The sequence below is a fragment of the Loxodonta africana genome, chromosome 26, assembly GCF_030014295.1.
Source record: "Loxodonta africana isolate mLoxAfr1 chromosome 26, mLoxAfr1.hap2, whole genome shotgun sequence".
In the NCBI taxonomy this organism is placed as follows: Eukaryota; Metazoa; Chordata; class Mammalia; order Proboscidea; family Elephantidae; genus Loxodonta; species Loxodonta africana.
Genome location: NC_087367.1, coordinates 16,595,152 through 16,617,496, shown reverse-complemented (window position 1 = coordinate 16,617,496; position 22,345 = coordinate 16,595,152). Strand labels below are relative to the sequence as shown.

At 38.2% G+C, this 22,345-nt stretch overlaps 1 protein-coding gene across 1 annotated transcript in view; it reads right to left on the bottom strand.

The window, feature by feature from the left end:
* SRBD1 (S1 RNA binding domain 1) overlaps positions 1–22,345 on the bottom strand; it is a 235,540-nt gene that overhangs the window by 180,603 nt on the left and 32,592 nt on the right. The window contains exons 8-9 of the mRNA XM_010595907.3: positions 16,794–16,890; positions 15,180–15,315 (exon numbers count right to left, since the gene is read on the bottom strand). Of these exons, the coding sequence (XP_010594209.1) occupies positions 15,180–15,315; positions 16,794–16,890 (233 nt within the window). The remainder of the gene's footprint in view (positions 1–15,179; positions 15,316–16,793; positions 16,891–22,345) is intronic.

Genomic DNA, 22,345 nt, shown 5'->3' with positions numbered 1-22,345 from the left:
ACCATAAGGAATCCACTAAAAAAAAAAAAAACCTATCAGGACAGACAAGTTTCACACTGTTGCAGGATACAAAACCAACATACTAAAATCAATTTCTACACATAAGCAAAAAAATCCTAAAAATGAAATTAAAGACAATTCCATTCATAACAGCATGAAAAAATGCTTAAGAAAAAATTTAAATATGAAACTTATACTCTGAAAACTCAAAACATTTTTGAAAGAAATCAAAGATCTAAATAAATGGAACAACATCTCATGTTCATATACCACAAGACTTAATGTTGCTAAGATGGCTGCCGTTCCTAGGTGCCACCGAGTCAGTTCTGATTCATACCGACCCTACGTACAACAGAATGAAGCACTGCCTGGTCCTGCGCCGTCCGCACAATCATTACATTTGAGCCCACTGTTCCAGCCAGTGTGTCAATTCATCTCATTGAGGGTCTTCCTCTTTTTCGATGACCCTCTACTTTACCAAGCATGATGTCCTTCTCCAGGGGCTGATCACTCCTGACAACATGTCCACAGTACGTGGGACAAAGTCTCGCCATCCTCGCTTCTAAGGAGCATTCTGGCTATACTTCTTCTAAGACAGATTTCTTCCTTCTTCTGGCAGTTCATGATACATGCATTATTCTTCACCAACACCGTAATTCAAAGGCATCAATTCTTCTTCAGTCTTCTTTATTCATTGTCCAGCTTTCGCATGAATATAAGGAGACTGAAAATACCATAGCTTGGGTCAGGCGTACCTTAGTCATCAGGGACATCTTTGCCTTTTAACGCTTTAAAGAAGTCTTCTGCAGCAGATTTGCCTAATGCAACACAGTGGTTGATTTCTTGACTGCTGCTTCCATGGGTATTGATTATGGACCCAATTAAAACCGAAATCCTTGACAATTTCAATATTTTCACCATGTTGCTTCTTGGTCCAGTTGTGAGGATTTTTGTTTTCTTTACGTTGAGGTATAATCCCTACTGATCTTCATCAGTAAGTGCTGCAAGTCTTCCTCCCCTTCAACAAGCAAGGTTTGTCATCCGCATATTGCTGGTTGTTAATGAGTCTTCTTCCAATCCTGATGCCTCGTTCTTCATATAGTCCAGCTTCTCGAATTATTTGCTCAGTATACAGATCTGAATAAGCATGGTGAAGGGATACAACCCTGACCCACTGCTTTCCTGATTTTAAACCACACAGTATCCCCTCGTTCTGTTAGAATGACTGCCTCTTGGTCTACATATAGGTTCTGCATGAGCACAATTAAGCATCCTGGAATTTCCATTCTTTGCAGTGTTATCCATAATTTGTCCTGATCCATACGGTCAAATGCCTTTGCGAAGTCAATAAAACACAGGTAAACATCTTTCTGGTATTCTCTGCTTTCAGCCAAGATTCATCTGACATCCTCTTCTGAATCTAGCTTGAATTTCAGGCTGTTCTCTGTCGATGTACTTACTGTTGTTAACCATTTTTGAATGATCTTCAGCAAAATTTTACTTGAGCGCGATATTAATGATATTGTTTGATAATTTCCGCATTCTGTTGGATCAGCTTTCTTTGGAATGGGCACAAATATGGATCTCTTCCAGGTGGCTGGCCAGGTAGCTGTCTTCCAAATTTCTTGGCACAGACAAGTGAGTACCTCCAGCGTTGCACCCATTCCTTGAAACATCTCAATTGGTAGTCCATCAATTCCTGAAGCCTTGTTTTTCAACAGCGCCTTCAGTGCAGCTTGGACTTCTTCCTTCAATGCTGTTGGTTCTTAATCATATACCACCTCCTGAAATGGCTGGATGGCGACCATTTCTTTTTGGTATATTGACTCTGTAATATCCCTTTGTCTTCTTTTGATGCTTCCTGTATCATTCAACATTTTGCCCATAGAAAGATGGCTATACTCCCCAAATTAATCTATAAATTCCACACAATTCCTACCAAATTCCAAGCTAGATTTCTTGCAGAAATTGACAAATTGATTCTAAAAATTCATATGGAAATTCAAAGGACCCAAAATAGCCAAAACAGTATTGAAAAAGAAGCAAGTTGCAGGACTCAGACTCCCTGATTTCAAAATCGACTACGAAGTTACAGTAATCAAGATGGTGTGGTATTAGCATAAGAATAGAGACATAAATCAGTGTAACAGAATTCAAAGTCCAGAAATTAACCCATATATCTACAGTCAATTAATTTTTTAAAAAATATTTTATGGTGTCTTAGGTAAAAGTTTACACAGCAAATTAGGTTCCCATTTAACAATTTTTATACAAATCGATCCATTATAATTTTCATAATGTGCCAGCATTCTCGGTATTTCCACTGCTTGTTTCCATTGATTTAGCTTCCCTGCCCCTCCTTGCCTTCTCATCTCTGCTTTTGGGTAAATGTTGGCCGTTTGGTCTCATATAGTTGACTGTTTAAGGAACACATTACTCACAAGTGATACTGTTTATTTTATAAGCCAATCTATTATTTGACTGAAATGTAACATTCAGGAGTGGTTTCACTGCCAAGTTCAACGGGTGTCTTCGGGGTAGTCTCGGTGGTTCCTATAGCTTCTATCAGTCCAGTAGGTCTGGCATGGGTTAGTAATTTGCATTTTTTTCTATATTTTCTCCCATTCTATCTGGACCTTCTATGGTGTCCCTGGTCAGAAAGGTCAGTAGTGATAGCTGGTCCCAGGTTAGAAGAGGCTGTGGTTCATTTGGGCTATTAATTCTGTGGAGCAGTTTCTTCTTTGACTCTCTGGCTTCCTTCATTCTCTTTTGCTCCAGTAGAGACCAAAGATTGTATCTTAGATGGCCGCTCACAAGCTTTGAAGATCCCAGATGCCACTCACCAAACTAGGGGGCAGAACATTAGCTTCATGAACTATGTTAAGTCAACTGACTGAATTATCCCAGGAGACTATGGTCCTAAGCCTTTTACCCCAGTAAACCAATCCCGTGAGTTGTTTGGATATTCTGGATATGTTTAGGAAGTCTCCATAACTGGGCCCCCTGTGTGCTTCTTTACATATATAGGTACATACGCAGCACACACAAACATGTATTCACACATGCCTACAGATACACCTATAGCTGCATGTGCATATGCCTTCCTATACACATATATGCATACACTTTTTATCTATGTAACCATGTAGATATTTTTTGTAGTTGTTTTTAGTGCTGGTGCAAAACTGCATGTTATAGCATTTACTGAAGTTGTCCCTTTTTTGTGTGTACTTCTTAATGTCTTCATTTACCTTGGTCAAGCTGTGCACACTTCACTGATATTTGGTACTGCTTTCTCATCACCAAAAATATTAAGTGTCTACTCTCTAGAAGTAGCCCTGGTGGCAGAGTGTTAAGAACTTGGCTGCTAACCAAAAGGTCGGTAGTTTGAATCCACCAGCCACTCCTTGGAAACCCTATGGGGCAGTCCTACTCTGTCCTGTAAGGGTCACAATGAATCGCAATTGACTCAGTGGCAATGGGTTTGGTTTTGGTTTTTTGGTTACTGTCTGGAAAGTGAGTCTCCTTCCCTCCCCTTTATATCCTGGTAACCATCAAAGAATGTTTCCTTCTCTGTGTGTATCTATTCCTGACTTTTTATAGTAATGGAACCATACAGTATTTGTTCCTTTGTGATTGACTTATTTCACTCAGCATTATGTCTTCCAGATTCATAGCTCTTCACTATCCGTCATAGTTGTATAATATTCCATTGTATGTATGTCCCACACTTTATTGATTCATCCGTTGATGGGCTACAGTCAGTTAATTTTTGATAAGGGTCAAATTAATTGTGAAAGAAAAGTCTTTTCAACAAATGATGCTGGGACAACTGGAAAGCCAAATGCAGAGGAATAAAATTGGGCCCTTTTCTTATACCATTTACAAAATTCAAAATCAAACATTAACCTTAATATAAGAACCCAAACTACAAAACTCTTAGAAGAGATTAAAGGAGAAAATTTTCATGACCTTGAATTATAAACCGAACTTTATTAAAATTAAAACTTCTGCATCTCAAAACATACCATCAGGAAAATGAAAAGACAACAGACAGAATGGGCAAAAAATTGCAAATCATATATCTGACAAGGGATTTATATCTAGAATATATAAAGAACTCTTACAACTCAACAACAAAAAGATATAAAACCCAATTAAAAATGTACAAAGAACGTGAAGAGAAATTCTCCAAAGACACACAAATGCCCAGTAAGTACAAGAAAAGACGCTGAACACCATAAGTCATTACCGGAAGGCAAATCAAAATCACGATGAGAAACCACTTCATACTCACCAGGACGCTTATAATAAAAAAGATGAAAAATAAGAAGTGTTAGTGAGGATGTGGAGAAATTAGAACCCTCATGAACTGTTGGTAGAAATATAAAATAGTGTAGCCACTTTGCTAAACAATCTGGTAGTTTCTCAAAAGCTTAAACATACAGTTACCATAAGATCCAGCAATTCCACTTCTAGATATATACTAAAGAAAAACGAAAACATATGTCCATAAAAAAACTTATTCCTAACAGCTAAAAAGCAGTAACAACCTAAATGTCTAATGACTGATGAACGGGTAAATAAAATGTGATACATCCACTTAATGGAGTATCATTTGGCAATAAAAAGGAAAGACTGAGATATGACAGAACCTGGGTGAACTTTGAAAATGTTATGCTAAGTGAAAGAAATCAGATCCAAAAAGATGTATGATTCCATTTATATAAATACCTAGAACAAGTAAATTTATAGAGACAAGAAACTGGTTGCCTATAACTGGGGGGTGAGAAAGAAGGATGAAATGGGAAGTAGCTGCTAATGGTACAAAAATTCTTGTGGGGTGATAAAAATGTTCCAAAACTGATTGTGGGGATGACCATAAAACTCTGTGAATATACAAAAAAAACACTGAATTTTACAGTTTAAGTAGGTGAATTTATTGTATATACACTATATTTCAATAAGCCGTTCATTTAAAAATACTCCTTCGTCAAGCACTTTTTCATACCAAATATCGAGATGTTCAATTTAACCACAAATTAACCTAATAATCAAGTTCACCAACAGCCTCTACTAAATAGCATTTGCTAGTCTAGTTTATAACTAAAAACTAATGAAACAGTATTACTGTAATACATATTGATTTTTCAGTAATTCATATTGGCCTTTCCACAGTTAATCTTAATGACTAGGGTTTTCATAAACTGAATTCTCCCCTTACAGGACACAATGTGGCACACTTCTACGAGGCTATCTAACAAAAACATACTTATACTTCCTTTCTGTGGTTAAACAAGTTTAAAATGATTCAACTTCCTACTTAACAGAAAATGGCTCCGATCTGTAAAGTTCGCAATCTGTTTTTCATATTGAAAAGAAACTCAGGAAGGAAAACTGTACATCTTTTTGTAACTATAATTTATATAAATTTTAAAGCTGTTTTAATATAAAATGTTAAATATGGTATAAATCTTCCAAGTTTAAAAAAATGATGAAGATTTTTTTCTTTTTTTTTAATATACTTGATAAATGGCCATTGGCAGACATATAACAATGACAAAAAAAAAATTTTTAATACAAAATAAACTTTAGTTTGGACTAGGCAAGGGCCATAGATTTTGATAGCTCTCTAACATACTGAGGAACACTGAATAGAAGTAAAAAAATCTTCATATGTGAAATTAATTTTAAAAATTATGCAAAGTACAATAAAGAGAAAAAGAATGACTGAATTCTGATTTATATAAGTATACTAAAAGTATACTATTATATCAAAATATACTATTGGGGGTTTTTTGCTCTTTTTCCACCATACCTAGTAAAGTCATAGATTTAACTTTATCACCACTCTTATTCAACATTTTGCTGGAGGTCCTAGCCAGAGCAAGTAGGCTAGATAAAGAAATAAAGGGCATCCAGACTGGTAAGGAAGAAGTAAAGTATCTCTATTTACAGATGACATGATCTTATACACAGAAAACCCTAATGAATCCTCCAGGAAGCTACTGAAACTAATAGAAGAGTTCAGCAGAGTATCAAGATATAAGATAAACATAAAAAATCAGTTGGATTCCTCTACACCAACAAAAAGAACAGTGAGGGGGAAATCACTAAATCAATACCATTTACAGTAGCCCTCAAGAAGATAAAATACTTTAGGAATAAATCTTACCAGAGATTTAAAAGACCTATACATAGAAAACTACAAGCCACTACTGCAAGAAATCAAAAGGGACTTATACAAGTGGAAAAACATACCTTGCTCATGGATAGGAAGACTCAACATTGTAAAAATGTCTATTCTACCAAAAGCCATCTATAGATATAATGCAATTCTGATCCAAACTCCAACGACATTTTTTAATGAGACAGAGAAACAAATCACCAACTTCCTATGGAAAGGCAAGAGTCCCTGGATTAATAAAGCATTACTGAAAAAGAAGAACAATCCAAAGACTTCACCAAAAGAGTAAAAAGATTACCTACAGGCTGGGAAAAAGTTTTTACTTATGACATTTCTGATCAGCGCCTGATCTCTAAAATCTACATGATACTGCAAAAACTCAACTACAAAAAGACAAATAACCCAATTAAAAAATGGGCAAAAGATATGAACAGACACTTCACTAAAGAAGACATTCAGGTAGGTATCAAACACATGAGAAAATGCTCACGATCATTAGCCATGAGAAAAATGCAAATCAAAACTACAATGAGATTCCATCTCACTCCAACAAGGCTGGCATTAATCCAAAAAACACAAAATAATAAATGTTGGAGAGGTTGTGGAGAGACTGGAACACTTCTACATTGCTGGTGGGAATGTAAAATGGTACAATCACTTTGGAAATGGATTCGGCGCTTCCTTAAAAAGCTAGAGATAGAACTACCATACCATCCAGCAATCTCACTCCTTGGAATATATCCTAGAGAAATAAGAGCCTTTACACGAAGAGATGTATGCACACCCATGTTCACTGAAGCACTGCTTACAACAGCAAAAAGTTAGAAGCAACCAAGGTGCCCATCAATGGATGAAGGGATAAATTATGGTATATTCACATGAAGGAATACTACGCATCGATAAAGAACAGTGATAAATCTATGAAACATTTCACAACATGGAGGAATCTGGAAGGCATTATGCTGAGTGAAATCAGTCAGTTGCAAAAGGACAAATATTGTATAAAACTACTATTATAAGAACTGGAAAAACAGTTTAAGCAGAGCAGAAAATATTCTTTGATGGTTACGAGAGGGGGGAGGGAGGGGGTATTCACTAATATGATAGTAGATAAGAACTACTTTAGGTGAAGGGAAAGACAACACACAATACAGGCAAGGTCAGCACAACTGGACTAAACCAAAAGCAAAGAAGTTTCCTCAATAAATTAAATGCTTCAAAGGCCAGTGTAGTAGGGGAAGGGGTTTGGGAAACATGGTTTCGGGGGACATCTAAGTCAATTGGCATAATAAAATCTCTTAAGAAAACATTCTACATCCCACTTTGGAGAGTGGCATCTGGGGTCTTAAAAATGCTAGCAAGTGGCCATCTAAGATGCACCAATTGGTCTCCACCCACCCGGACCAAAAGAGAACGAAGAACACCAAGGACACAAGGTAATCACGAGCCCAAGAAACAGAAAGGGCCACATAAACCAGAGACTACATCAGCCTAAGACCAGAAGAACTAGATGGTGCCCAACTACAACTGATGACTGCCCTGACAGGGAACACAGTAGAGAACCCCTGAAGGAATAGGAGAGCAGTGGGATGAAGACCCCAAATTCTTGTAAAAAGACCACACTTATTGGTCTCACTGAGACTAGAAGGACCCCGATGGTCATGGCCTCCAGACCTTCTGTTAGCCCAGGACAGGAACCATTCCCAAAGCCAACTCTTCAGACAGGGATTGGACTGGACAATGGCATAGAAAAAGATGCTGGTAAAGAATGAGCTTCTTGGATCAAGTAGACACTTGGCATCTCCTATCCAGAGGGGGGATGAGAGGGCAGAGGGGGTTAGAAGCTGGCAGAATGGCCATGAAAAGAGAGAGTGGAGGGAAGGAGCGGGCTCTCTCATTAGGGGGAAAGCAATTAGGAGTATATAGCAAGGTGTATATAAATGTTTCTACGAGAGACGGACTTGATTTGTAAACTTGCACTTAAAGCACAACACAAATTAAAAAAAAAAAAAGAACAACGTTGAAGGCCTCACTCTACTGATTTTAGAACTTATTATACCACCACAGTAGTCAAATCAGTCTGGTACTCCTACAACAACAGACTAATGGAACAGAACTGAGAATCCAGAAATAAACCCATCCACATATGAGCAGGTATTTGACAAAGGCCCAAAGTCAGTTAAATAGTGAAAAGACAGTCTTTCTAACAAATGGTGCTGGCATAACTGGATATCCATCAGCAAAAAAATGAAACAAGACTCATACCGCATACCATGCACAAAAACTAACTCAAAACGGATCAAAGGCCTGAATATAAAATCCAAAACGATAAAGATCATGGAAGAAAAAATAGGGACAATGCTAGGAGCCCTAATACACGGCATAAATTGTATACAAAACATTACTAACAATGCAGAAGAGAAACCAGGTAACTGGGAGCTCCTCAAAAATCAAACACCTATGTTCATCCAAAGACTTCACCAAAAAAGTAAAAAGACTACCTGTTGTTGTTGTTGCTGTTAGGTGTTGTCGAGTCAGTTCCGACTCACAGCGACCCTATGCCCGACAGAACCAAACACTGCCCGGTCCTGAGCCATCCTTACAGTCTTTATGTTTGAGCTCACTGTTGCAGCCACTGTGTCAATCCACCTTGTTGAGGGTCTTCCTCTTTTCTGCCGACCCTGTACTCTGCCAAGCATGATGTCCTTCTCCAGGGACTGATCCCTCCTGACAACATGTCCAAAGTACGTAAGACGCAGTCTCCCCATCCTTGCTTCTAAGGAGCATTCTGGTTGTACTTCTAAGACAGATTTGTTCATTCTTTTGGCAGTCCATGGTATATTCAACATTCTTCGCCAACAACACAATCCAAAGGCATCAATTCTTCCTCGGTCTTCCTTACTCATTGTCCAGCTTTCACATGCATATGATGCAACTGAAAATACCATGGCTTGGGTCAGGCGCACCTTAGTCTTCAAGGTGATATCTTTGCTCTTCAACACTTTAAAGAAGTCCTTTGCAACAGATTTACCCAGTGCAATGCGTCTTTTGATCTCCTGACCGCTGTTTCCATGGCTGCTGATTGTGGATCCAAGTAAAATGAAATCCTTGACAACTTCAATCTTTTCTCTGTTTATCATGACGTTGTTCTTGGTACAGTTGGGAGGATTTTTGTTTTCTTTACGTTGAGGTGCAATCCATACTGATGGCTGCGGTCTTTGATCTTTATTAGTAAATGCTTCAAGTCCTTTTCACTTTCAGCATACAAGGTTGTGTCATCTGCATAACGCAGGTTGTTAACGAGTCTTCCTCCAATCCTGATGTCCTGTTCTTCATATAGTCCAGCTTCTGGTATTATTTGCTCAGCATACAGATTGAATAGGTATCTTGAAAGAATACAACCCTGACGCACACCTTTCCTGATTTTAACCACACAGTATCCCCTTGTTCTGACCAAACGACTGCCTCTTGATCTATGTAAAGGCTCCTCATGAGCACAATTAAGTATTCTGGAATTCCCATTCTTCGCAATGTTATCCGTAATTTGTTATGATCCACACAGTCGAATGCCTTTGCATAGTCAATAAAACACAGGTAAACATCCTTCTCGTATTCTCTGCTTTCAACCAGGATCCATCAGACATCAGCAATGATATCCCCGGTTCCTCGTCCTCTTCTGAAACCAGCCCTGAATTTCTGGCAGTTCCCTGTCGATATACTGCTGCAGCCGTTTTTGAATGATCTTCAGCAAAATTTTGCTTGCATCTGATATTAATGATATTGTTCTAAAATTTCCACATTCGGTTGGATCACCTTTCTTGGGAATAGGCATAAATATGGATCTCTTCCAGTCAGTTGGCCAGGAAGGTGTCTTCCATATTTCTTGGCACAGACCAGTGAGCACCTCCAGCGCTGCATCTGTTTGTTGAAACATCTCAATGGATATTCCATCAGTTCCTGGAGCCTTGTTTTTCGCCAGTGCCTTAAGAGCAGACTGGGAAAAAGTTTTTAGCTACGACATTTTAGCTATGCCATTTCCGATCAGCGCCTGATCTCTAAAATCTACATGATACTGAAAAAACTCAACTACAAAAAGACAAATAACCCAATTAAAAATGGGCAAAGGATATAAACACGCACTTCACTAAAGAAGTAATTCAGACTGCTATCAAATACATGAGGAAATGCTCACGATCATTCGCTATTAACCACTAAAACCCGCTGCCGTCGAGTCAATTCCGACTCATAGCTACCCTATAGGATTGCGTAGAACTGCCCCAGAGAGTTTCCAAGGAGCACCTGGCGGATTTGAACTGCCAACCTCTTGGTTAGCAGCTGTAGCACTTAACCACTTTGCCACCAGGAGAGAAATGCAAATCAAAACTACAATGAGATTCCATCTCACTCCAACAAGGCTGGCATTAATCCAAAAAACACAAAATAATAAATGTTGGAGAGGTTGTGGACAGACTGGGACACTTATACACTGCTGGTGGGAATGTAAAATGGTACAACCACTTTGGAAATCAATTTGGCACTTGTTTAAAAGATTAGAAATAGAACTACCATACGATCCAGCAATACCACTTCTTCGAACATAGCCTAGAGAAATAAGAGCCTTTATGCAAACAGAAACATACACACCCATGTTCACTGCAGTACTGTTTTACAACAGCAAAAAGTTTGAAGCAACCAAAGTGCCCATCAACAGATGAATGGATAAATAAATTATGGTATATCCACACAACGGAATACTACACATCGATAAAGAACAATGATGAATCCATGAAACGTTTCATAACATGGAGGAATCTGTAGGACTTTATGCCGAATAAAATTAGTCAGTTGCAAAAGGACAAATACTGTATAAGACCACTATTACAAGAACTGAGAAATAGTTTAAACAGAGAAGAAAATATTCTTTGATGATTACAAGAGGGGAGAGGGAGGGGGGAAGGAGAGAGGTTTTTACTAATGAGATAGTAAAAAAAATGAGATAGTAGATAAGTTTTATTTTTGGTGAAGGGAAAGACAACACACAATACAGGTGAGGTTAGCACAACTGGACTAAACCAAAAGCAGTTTCCTGAATAAACTGAATGCTTCGAAGGCCAGGGAAGCAGGGGCGGGGATTTGGGGACCATGGCTTCAGGGGATGTCTAAGTCAACTGGCATACTAAAATCTATTAAGGAAACATTCTGCATCCCACTTAGGAGAACAGCGTCTGGGGTCTTAAATGCTAGCAACCGGCCATCTAAGATGTATCAATGGGTCTCAACGTACCTGGAGCAAAGGAGAATGAAGAACACCAAAGACATAAGGTAATTATGAGCCCAAGACAGAAAGGGCCATATAAAGCAGAGACTACAACAGCCTGAGACCAGAAGAACTAGATGGTGGCCGGCCACAACCGAAGACTGTCCTGACAGGAAACACAACAGAGAACCCCTGAGAGAGCAGAAGAGCAGTGGGATGCAGACCCCAAATTCTCGTAAAAATACCAGACTTAATTGTGACTGAGACTAGAGGGACCCCAGTGGTCATGGTCCCCAGGCCTTGTGTTAGCCCAAGACAGGAACCATTCCTGGGGCCAGCTCTTCAGACAGGGATTGGACTGGAATATGGGATGGAAAATGTTACTGGTGAAGAACGGGCTTCTTGGATCAAGTAGACACATGAGACTGTGTTGGCACCTCCTATCTGGAGGGGAGATGAGAGGGCAGAGGGGGCCAGAAGCTGCCCGAATGGACACCAGAAGAGAGAGTGGAAGGAAGGAGTGTGCCGTTTCTTTAGGGGGAGAGCAATTAGGAGTGTCTAGCAAGATGTGCATAAACTTTTATATGAGAGACTGACTTGATTTGTAAACTTTCACTTAAAGCACAATAACAACTAATTAAAAAATATATATTTATTGAGGACTTCCAGGTACAGAGAAAAATGGTGATCTCCTGATTTTAAATCACCCCTCACTGTCCTAAAAGAACCATAAAATCCATAAAGAGAACAAATAAAACAACAAAAGACCTAAACCTTCAGCATTCCTAGGAGACAGAGAATTAGACTAGCATCAGATTTCTCCAAAAAAAAAAAAAAAAAAAAAAACAAAGCAAGCACCAGCAGAACAACATATTTAAGATACTTAAAAAAACTGTGAACCAAAAATAGTATATTGAGCCAACCTGTTCTTTAAGTGCCAAGACCACAGAAAAACAATTTTGAATGTACCAGAACTCAGAGACTACTGTACACATGTACCCCTCTTGAGGAATATATAGGACAAATCCTATCCACCATTTTTTTTTAATAAATAAAAGTTTATTGGAACACAACCATGCTCATTCATTAAGTATTGTCTATGACTGCTCCAAGCTACAGTGGCAGAGTCATGTGGTTGCAAAAGAAGCCATCTGGCTCACAAGGCCCAAAATATTTACTCTCTAGCCTTTCATAGAAAAAGTCTGCAAACCCTAGACTAGACTGAGAATGAGCATTATTCACCAAAAAGAAGACTGGGAAACTCTGGCAAAAGGACTAAGGGCAAGTAGCTCATATATGTAATCATAGGGCTGGAACCACACAAGGATGGGGCTGATTTCCGTTAAGGAAGTACAGGTTGTAATCCTGATTCCAAAGTAAATTTCAAACTAAAAAGCATTAAAGAAGATAAAGAAGGATACTTTGTAAGGTTAAAAGTCACGTTCCAGTTTTGGAATAGAACAAAGAACATAGATACTGCACTTTAAAGATGTTGTTTGGAGTGATATCACCAACAATGATGGAGTGGGGAAATCCAAAACTCCACCCCTCCACAAGAGTAATGAATAAGCTGGCAGAAACTTTTTCAGAACCCTAGAATTAAAACTATAACAGCCAAGGGAATACTTAATGAAGAAAAAGGCTAACAAATTTCAGTGAGAGAGCACTGTGATGTTTCAACTTACGTACTTACCATCTCCCACTGCCCAGCACAGTGGTAGCTCTGAAGATGGCAACCACATTCCAGAGGGAGCAAAAGGGGACCTTATTCTCAAAGAACTGTAGTTGTGTTTTTTGACCCGTCTGGTGGCTCCCTAAATGATCAGCTCAGGACTTGCTTTTGTTTCTCACACCTCAGAGCTTCCCCAGGACAGAAGCAGCTTACAGGTGGCATTCGTCAAAAACATTTAACAGCACATGTATTAGCCAAAGCCACCTGGGGAAAGGGATCACAATCAAAACGCAAAGACAAAAAGAAAATCTTAAGTGCAGCAAGGGAGAAATGACTCATCATATTACAATGATCCTCACTAAGATTTTTTTTCACTAAGATTAAGAGCTGATTTCTCATCAAAAACCACTGAGGCCAGAAGACAGTGAGATTACATATAAAACTGTCAACCAAGAATTCTATATCCAGCAAAATTATCCTTCAAAAATGAAGAAATTAAAAAAAATTTTTTTTAAAGTACCTGCTGAGGCTGCTTATATACATCCAAATACCTCATGGGATTTGGTCTCTTGCTTTGGAAGTTTAGGGTCATGGTTTCATGGAACATCCCAGTTAACTGGCCTAATAATCTGTTTAGTGCTTCTGTTCTACCTCCTAGTTTGTCATGTAGTCCCTGGGGTCTTAAAAGCCTGCAAGTGGCCATCCAGGCACAACAATCAGTCTCTGTTTACCTGGAGCAACAGCGGAAGAAGTAGAGTCAGGGATAGGAAGAAGAAATGGAATATGTGGCTAAGTACCTCCATGAACAGCTATCTCCTTTGCCATGAGACCAGAAGAACTGGATGGTGCCTGGCTACCACTACTGAACATTTTGATGAATGATTCTATAGAAGAATCCTGATCAAAAGGAGGAAGATACACAATAGAATTACAAACTCTCATGGGATCCAGACCTTCTGGATCGTGGAGGTTCGATGTATTTTTGAAACTATTGCCCTGAGATAATCTTTAAACCTTAAACCAAAAATAACCCCTGAAGTCTTCTTAAAACCAAAAAATAGTTTAGCTTAACCAGTAAAGAATATCTGCTTTGAGCACTGTGCTCTTTTAAGAACTATCTATATGGGATCAAACTGACAACAGCAACTTGAAAGATTAGATAGGAAACTTAGGGGGCAGTGGGTTTATGTTAATGAGGGAGAAACAACTCAGAGAAGGAGGGTGAGAATGATTGCACAAGCTGAAGAATGTAATTAATGTCAATGAACCGTACATGTAGAAACTGTTGAATTGGTGTATGTTTTGCTGTGCCTACTCTCAACAACATCACCGAAAGAAATAAAACTTTTTAAAAAGTGAAGAAATTAAGACATTCGCAGATAAATAACAATTCAGGGAGTCCATCACCAGAAGACCTGTCTGACAAGAAATGCTAAAGGCAATCCTTCAGGCTATGAAGAAATAACACTGGACAGAAACCTGAAACCATACAAAGAAATAAGGTGCTGGTAAAATAAAGTACTAATTTACATCAGTATATATAAAAGGCCGTACTGTTGTATTTTTCATTTGTAACTCCTTTTTTTTTCCCTATATGATTTAAAAGCCACATTCCACAATGTAGATATGACTTCAATTAGGAAAAAAACTAAGAAACTGAAAAATGAAAAGACTGACATACAATAGCTATGATTTTATACAACCAAGTGGGAGCTCTCACACTTTTATTATAGATCAGATATCTCTGATGTGTATTTCATGGGGAAAAGATCCAGAATTGAGCTCAAATCCAAGGATCTGAGAGGAAAGATCACAAGGCAGAATGTCAAAACTGAGTTGTTATACTCTCAGCTAATAATTCTCACTGTCTCTCACTAATGTCTCTAGGTCTGGAGTTTCCCCATCTGTGAAACAGAAGGAATACGACAATAGACGAAAAATTAACGTAAAGAAAATAACTGACTTTAAATTCTTTAAATCCTTGGTGAGTAAAGCGGTAAGTAAATTCAAGGTATTATTATTGTTACTACTTATCAGTATTCATAAGCAGTTTCATTATTTACCTGATGATGATGGATGTTTCTTATGGAGCACGAAAAATTCTGGTAGAGCTGAAACTTGTCAACATCTTTCTCATTTACCTTTTTTGAGGACACTTTTGCAAGACATGACTGGATACAAATGTGTCTATTTTGGCACCTGTCCAGATACACAAATGTTCAGCCAACAAGCAGTTAAGAATACGTGCTTTAGTGAAGAAGCCTGGTGGCACAGTAATTAAGCATTTGGCTGCTAACCAAAATGTTAGCAGTAGGAATCCACCTTGAAAACCCTATGGGACAGTTTTACTCAGTCCTATAGGGTCCCTATGAGTCAGCATTGGCTCGACGGCAACAGGTTTTCAACAGGTAAAGAACCACTTTATATAGAAACAAGGACAGAAAGGATAGTTAAGCCAATACCAAAGGAGTTTTTTCTTTTTTAAATGCTGCCCAACTATGAAAATGATGTTATTAACTCATTATCAGAGAGTCCAACTCTTTGCCTACGCATGCTAGTGTAGGTCCAACTGATCTACTTATATACCACCCAGTCCCCTCATAAAACACCTAAATGAGTTCAGATACCATTTGCAGCGATACAAAAGACCAAAACTATCTACAAGAATCAGACCAATAACTTTAGCCTACATAGCATCTTGTTCTAACCACTGAGTTATACTGTCACAGCTAAAAAAAGCTAAAAAGAAGGGAAACGAGAACATGTTAGAATAGTTTACAATGACAATTTACAAAACTGGACAAAATTTCACCAACATAATTACTTATAAAAACATACTTAAAAATACGGGTAATTCTACTTCAACTCATTCCTGCCAGGGCCACTGAAAAAAAAAAAAACAGAAAAAGTTCTCTCTCTCACATTTAAAAAAACTCTGGAAGCAACAGTAGTCACCTGGTTTATCTCCACCTCGCCTCTCCTCTGCACAGCCCACACAGCTAGTGATACTGAGAGAGAGGGAGAGCAGACTTCGGCCAGACCCCTATCTTCTCTTCTGATACACAAAAGAGGAAGAAGGACAGAGTACATAAAAACAGGGTTTTAAATTAATGTCTTTTTTTTTTTTTTTAATGATATATAAAATCCACAAGCCCAAGTGGGGTCTAAGTCAAAGGACTGTAGTCTCTTATAAATTGGTACTATATGGCTCTCCCCATCAGCCAAACTACATTTTGAGGTCGGCACTTTTTTTACACATTCTCAAGTCAACCCAGTTGCTAGTAAACACTGGAAATAAGCTATTATAAAATTAAGTACATACATCACAATATGTTTAAAAGCAATGCCACCTATGGAAAACGGACATGCATCTCTCTCTAGTATATATTATCTAATGCAGTGGTTTTTAAACTGTGCTCATCAGAGCCCTGTAGTGAGGGGTCTCAGTTAAGGAGAATGACTAGGCAGAGTTCCAGGCTCCCTGCCCAGAACCCAACTGAAGTAACTTTACTTTATCTGTTTTATATATTAAAGCTCCGTTGTTTGAACAAAGAGATTTGCTACTAACATGGAGTCTGAAAACAAATGGTTTTTAATGAATACTAGTGTTAGCACTAAACATGCAACCCTTGCCAGCATGATTCCACAAAGCAGAAAACTACAAAAAAGTTACTCACAATTTCCGAATGAAGTCAAGTGTGTCTTTGTCTTTAGCAATCATGTCCGCTAAAATATGCTGCACTCCTGTTTCAATATCCTGGAGCGCTGAAAGCCCTTTAGAAAACGGGTGAGAGGAAAAACAACTATAAGATTCGTCTTAAATTCTATAATTAAATCACAATAAATTGATTACAGTAAAAAATAAAACCTTAAATCGACAAACTTGAGACAGAAGCGTATCGCAGTACTGACTGGCTTCCCTCTGCATCAAACAGGAATCTCCAAAAGCAATAATACCCTTTACATACTACGTGGCCTGGAGATGAAAAATGCAGCTCTGGAGCTAGCTGCCCAGTCTCATTCTGGTTCTACCACTTAGCAATTGTGTGACCCTGGGCAAATGCTTGACCTCTGTGTGCCTCAGTTTCCTATAAAAAGGGAATAATAATAGCAGTTCTTTCTTGGAATAGTTGCAAAGATTAAACATGTTATGGAAAATCTGTGTTGGTAAAGTCATATCCCAAGGTACGGCATTTCACCACAGTTACGATTCTCCTTTACAAGCATTTTTATTAATAATCCTACTTTAGCTTAAAAAACCCAAACCCAAACCTGTTGTTGTCAAGTCAATTTCTAACTCACAGTGCCCCTACAGAACAGAGTAGAACTGCCCCACAGAATTTCCAAGGAGGGCCTGATGAATTCGAACTGCTGACCTTTTGGTTAGCTGCCGTGGCTCTTAACCACTACGCCACCAGGGTTTCCCTACTTTGGCTTAAAAAGGCATTTATTCATATTTTCAATGACCCATTTGAGTTTCTCAAATCTCATGAGCAATCAAATACTGCACAAAACAAGAGTTATTGTGTGGTTGGCCATCTTCCCACATACGGCACCAAACAAGAGTCACTGAGCAGTTGGCCATCTTCACAGATGAGCAGTTTACCAACGGCCCATTCAGTCCTTTCCAAGCGCTTTTTGTTTGCTAGTTCACAGCAGTAAATCTTGGACATCATGGCCCCTGTGATGTCTACTTATGCAATGAGAATGCTCATTTGCATTGTTTTCTTTCAATTTCTTTTACCTTTATTACTCTATTTGGTATTTTTTTTTTTTTTTGCATTAAAGCTTGAAATATAGAAACGCTGAGTATCACGTACGGGGGAACCCTGGTGACGTGGTGGTTAAGAGCTAAGCTGCTAACCACAAGGCTGGCAGTTCAAATCCACCAGGTGTTCCTTGGAAACATCCATATGGGGCAGTTCTACTCTGTCCTATAGGGTCGCTGTGAGTTGGAATAGGCTCAAGGGCAAGGGTTTTTTTTTTTAATCAGACACAGGTAGTCCCCGACCACGATGTAATCAAGTTAAGTCAAGCACACTTACGACCATCCTTTTTTTTTGGTACCCATATGTACTACATACAATGTTGCAGTGTACAATCTGCTGATGTTATCATTCTCAGATGTTCACTTGAAGATGTTCAATTTTATGATTGACTATTCAAAACAGTGCCATATGGATTTAGTTTTCTAAACTAAGTGAGGTGCTTCAGTTGCTTGAAAACATGGACTCAAACGCTGATCACTTGCTAAAGTACACAGGCAGATGTGGGAAGCAGTGAGATGTTACTGTGAAATACAGGAAGGAAAAAAAGCACCAAACACAAGTCTCACTAGTTTTCTGACTAGAAACACCACCCCTATTCCCAGCGATAATCTAGATAATTCAGAACCTTCCACAAGTGAAGTTATTACTGCAATTGACAAAATGGCAAACTCTTCATCGTTGGAGTAAATTTTTGTAAATTGTGTATTTTTTTACATATGTATATATTAAAATACGCCTGTGAGTTTATATGTAATGTTTCCAACCCCTAAAGACAAAGATTGGATTTATAAAGATATTGATAATATAAGCCAATAATACTGTGTTTTTACACAAATAATGTGTGCCTTCTACGTTTGTTTACCAACCTCCCCTCCCCCCCGTGAAGTGTTTTTGTAAGCATGCTATGTTAATTTTTTTACAATAACATGTAAGAACAACTGGCATACTGGCGCTTATGAAAATACCTCACAGGGAGATGGCATGGTTGGCAAACAAACGCAGAAGGTGTACACTATTTGCATAAAAATACTGTAAAAGAAAACTAAAAAAAAAAAAATGAAGTATTCAATTTACATCAGAACCAACTTACAACAGAGTTGTCTTAATGGAACCCCATCGTAAGTCAAGGACTACCTGTATATGTTTTTCTGTGAGCATAGTTTTAACAAGTAATGGGTAGAAAAGCAAAAGAAACTAAGTGAATGGCCTCATTATGGAATAATTAATAAAATGTCTTATTGGATTATGCTATGATAACTAATATTTATTACTGAAGTAATTATTATTTTAAAGAAATTTAAAGAAAAAAATCTGGCCACTGAAATTAATAGTACTTCTGTTTACATTTTAAGAGGATTTCCTTATGAGGGAATTTTCAGAACAAATTGCGTTTGGGAGGTGACAGTTTATGTACGTAAAGCATTTAGAACAGTGTGACACCTAGTACGCCCTCAATAAATGTTTGTTCTTTTGTTAGCTATCTCCCTAGATCAGTCTTTATCTAAGAAAACCATTCAATGTGTGCCAATTTTTGGATGTCTCAATGTACCTCGGAACATCATTACACAAGGTTTAATGAGAATATTCACTGACAATCCCATAGTAAAGATGGACTCCTCTAACGGAAGTGGAGAATGAAAAGAGAAAATTACAGATTTTACTACAACAAAGAGCCTTGGAAAAGCCCCCATCATTTTGGGAGAATACAATTTAGGAATCTTAGGTAAGTAAAATCCTTTGCTACAGCATTAGAGCCGTGTTTTGCATAGTCTGAGGACCCTAAAATAACATCCCACTAAACCTGCTGCTGTCGAGTCGATCCAACTCATAGCAACCCTATAGGACACAGCAGAACTGCCCCCATAGGATTTTTTAAGGAGTGGCTGGTGGATTTGAACTGCTGACTGTTTGGTTTGCAGCCAAGCTCTTAACCACTGAGCCACCAGGGCTCAGGTACTTGTTAAAAATGTAGATGCCAAGAGTATGGGGATCTACTGTTTTAAAGAGAATCTCAGGTGATTCTGATACTCACTACAGTTCCAAAAACCACCCCTACGGAGCTTCACAGAGGTACCTCTAGAGCAGTGGCTCTCAGTGAGGCGTAGAAATGACGAGAATCCTTTGGTAAACTCTTTCAGATTATATACCCCCTCTCTCAGGCCAACCAAACAGAAAAAGGATTAGAAAGGAAAAGGTCCTATATATTTTGAAAGAGTTCCTACCCCTATCAAACAGAATTGATCTTTTGGATTTAATGCAGCCACGGATAATAGGAGTTCCCAAAGTTTGGCACCTCAGTGAAATCAGGAGGAAATAAGGTCCAGAGAACCAGAAAATTGTATCCTTTGACTTGTAGTAAGATCTCTCCAGCTATAGATTCTCCAAAGTTCCACAGCTGTCACAAAAATTCTAAGGACAACATTTTGCACTTTGTCTACTCTGGAAACCCTGGTGGCATAGTGGTTAAGTAATACAGCTGCTAACCAAGAGGTGAGCAGTTTGAATCTGCCAGGCGCTCCTTGGAAACTCTGTGGGGCAGTTCTGCTCTGTCCTATAGGGTCAGCATGAGTCGGAATCGACTCGACAGCAGTGGGTTTGTTTTTTTTTGTTTTAAGTCTCTCTCTTACACGCAACGAAATAATCAGCTGTTCCTCCTGGTACACAACACAAGGATACTGAATTTCCTAGGATGTAGTCCATTTTTGGCCCAGAATAACTTCTGACTCAGATTAAATTCTTATTGGCCTGTGCCAAGCAAGGAATTCCTTATGCTGGGGTAAAAGGGGTAAAAAACCCTGAATATTTGGTTTCTTAAATATTCTCTTGAGGAGTAACTAAAATACTTCTTGATAAAAACAGTAACAGAATTGAGGGAGATTATGACATATATTTAGAATAAAGGATGAAGGGGAAAACATTTCAAACAAACTGTAAAAAGCAGTACAAAGTGGATTTAGAATTACTATGACTCACACATTTGTGATCAGGGTGAAAGATAGAGGGGGTAAAGCAAAGTACTGCTGTAACTGTGCTGGGCCCTGACCTATCCCCATGATCAGAAGTATCACCAAGCGTCATCATCGTGTATTCCAGAAGCATCATCATATATGTAACAACTAAAACAGACATGGTTATCAAAAACCTGCCCATTTGGAATTCAGTGAGTATGTGGATTAAGAGATAAGGGATAAAAGGAAAATAAAATGACCATAAGAAGAAAAACTAAAAATAAATTGTGGATATAAAATTCTGAAAGTGCCGACATTCCATTCTTATAAAACATACCATGAATGGGTACACAGAGTTCCCACTGTGGCTAACCTCAAGGCTTGGCTATATCATCTCAGCTACTATCAAAATAGTAAATGTTGCAACCATTTGAAAATCTAAATAAAAACATACATTAAAAAAAAAGCAAATTAAAATTTTACTCATTCCAACCCATCTCTAAATTCAAATAATTCTATTTTACTTTTCATTATTGCCCTTTTCAAAACAGGTGTTAAGATGTGTATACTTGTGTATGAACAGATATTGGTATTCCTACATATAAGCAAATTCAATTATCTAAATCATAAATTCACATTTGCTAGATTATTTAAAACAGAAACAGATTATGGCATGCTATGATTCTCTACAGTTTAGTACAGACCATGGATTTTATTATCGAAGACTGCCCCCTACAGACATTTCAGTCTCCCAGCCCAACCAAGGCCAAAAGAAACAAGAGTGACTAGAGATCCTAATCAGAACACCAACCTCCCTAATCCTACAGGGAAATATGAAAAAAGCCACTCTTACCGAAAAGGTGCTCATTCTGATAAGGCTCATTTTGAAATAAAACTAATGCATCTTAGAAATCTCTCATTTGAAAGGAAACTTCACAGAAAGACAAACACTACTCTTCTAGAGAGATGAAGTGTGGGAATGGGGCTTTACATGCATGTCACAATTGGTGAAATTCTATTACAAGAGTAGATATGACTTTTATGATTAAATAATTTTTTAGAAATAGAATAAAACCTTTAAAAAAACTATATAGGAAAATATCTGTAACCTTGGACTATAAAGGAATTTCTTTAAAAGGAAAAAAGCGATTATCTTGAAAACATTTTAACTGAAAACAATAACTATGATAAAACTAAAACTTTCTATTTATCAACTGACAGCATGAAGAAAATGAAAAGACAAGAAGTGGGAGAAAAGATCTGCAACACATGTAACTGATAATATCTCGGGGGCCAAGCCAACATATCTTCATAGACAGAGGCACCATGCCAACCCTCCACAGCAAAGGCCTGAAAAGCTAAGTAAAACAGATACAAACCTCAATCCTGGAACCGTAAGCATCAAATGAAGGGATAAGAGCTGGATCAAACATCGAACGGAAGAAGAAACTGACGGAAAACAGAGAACAAGGAGAGATACAGAGTGGAAGAGTCTTGCCAACTAACGCGGCA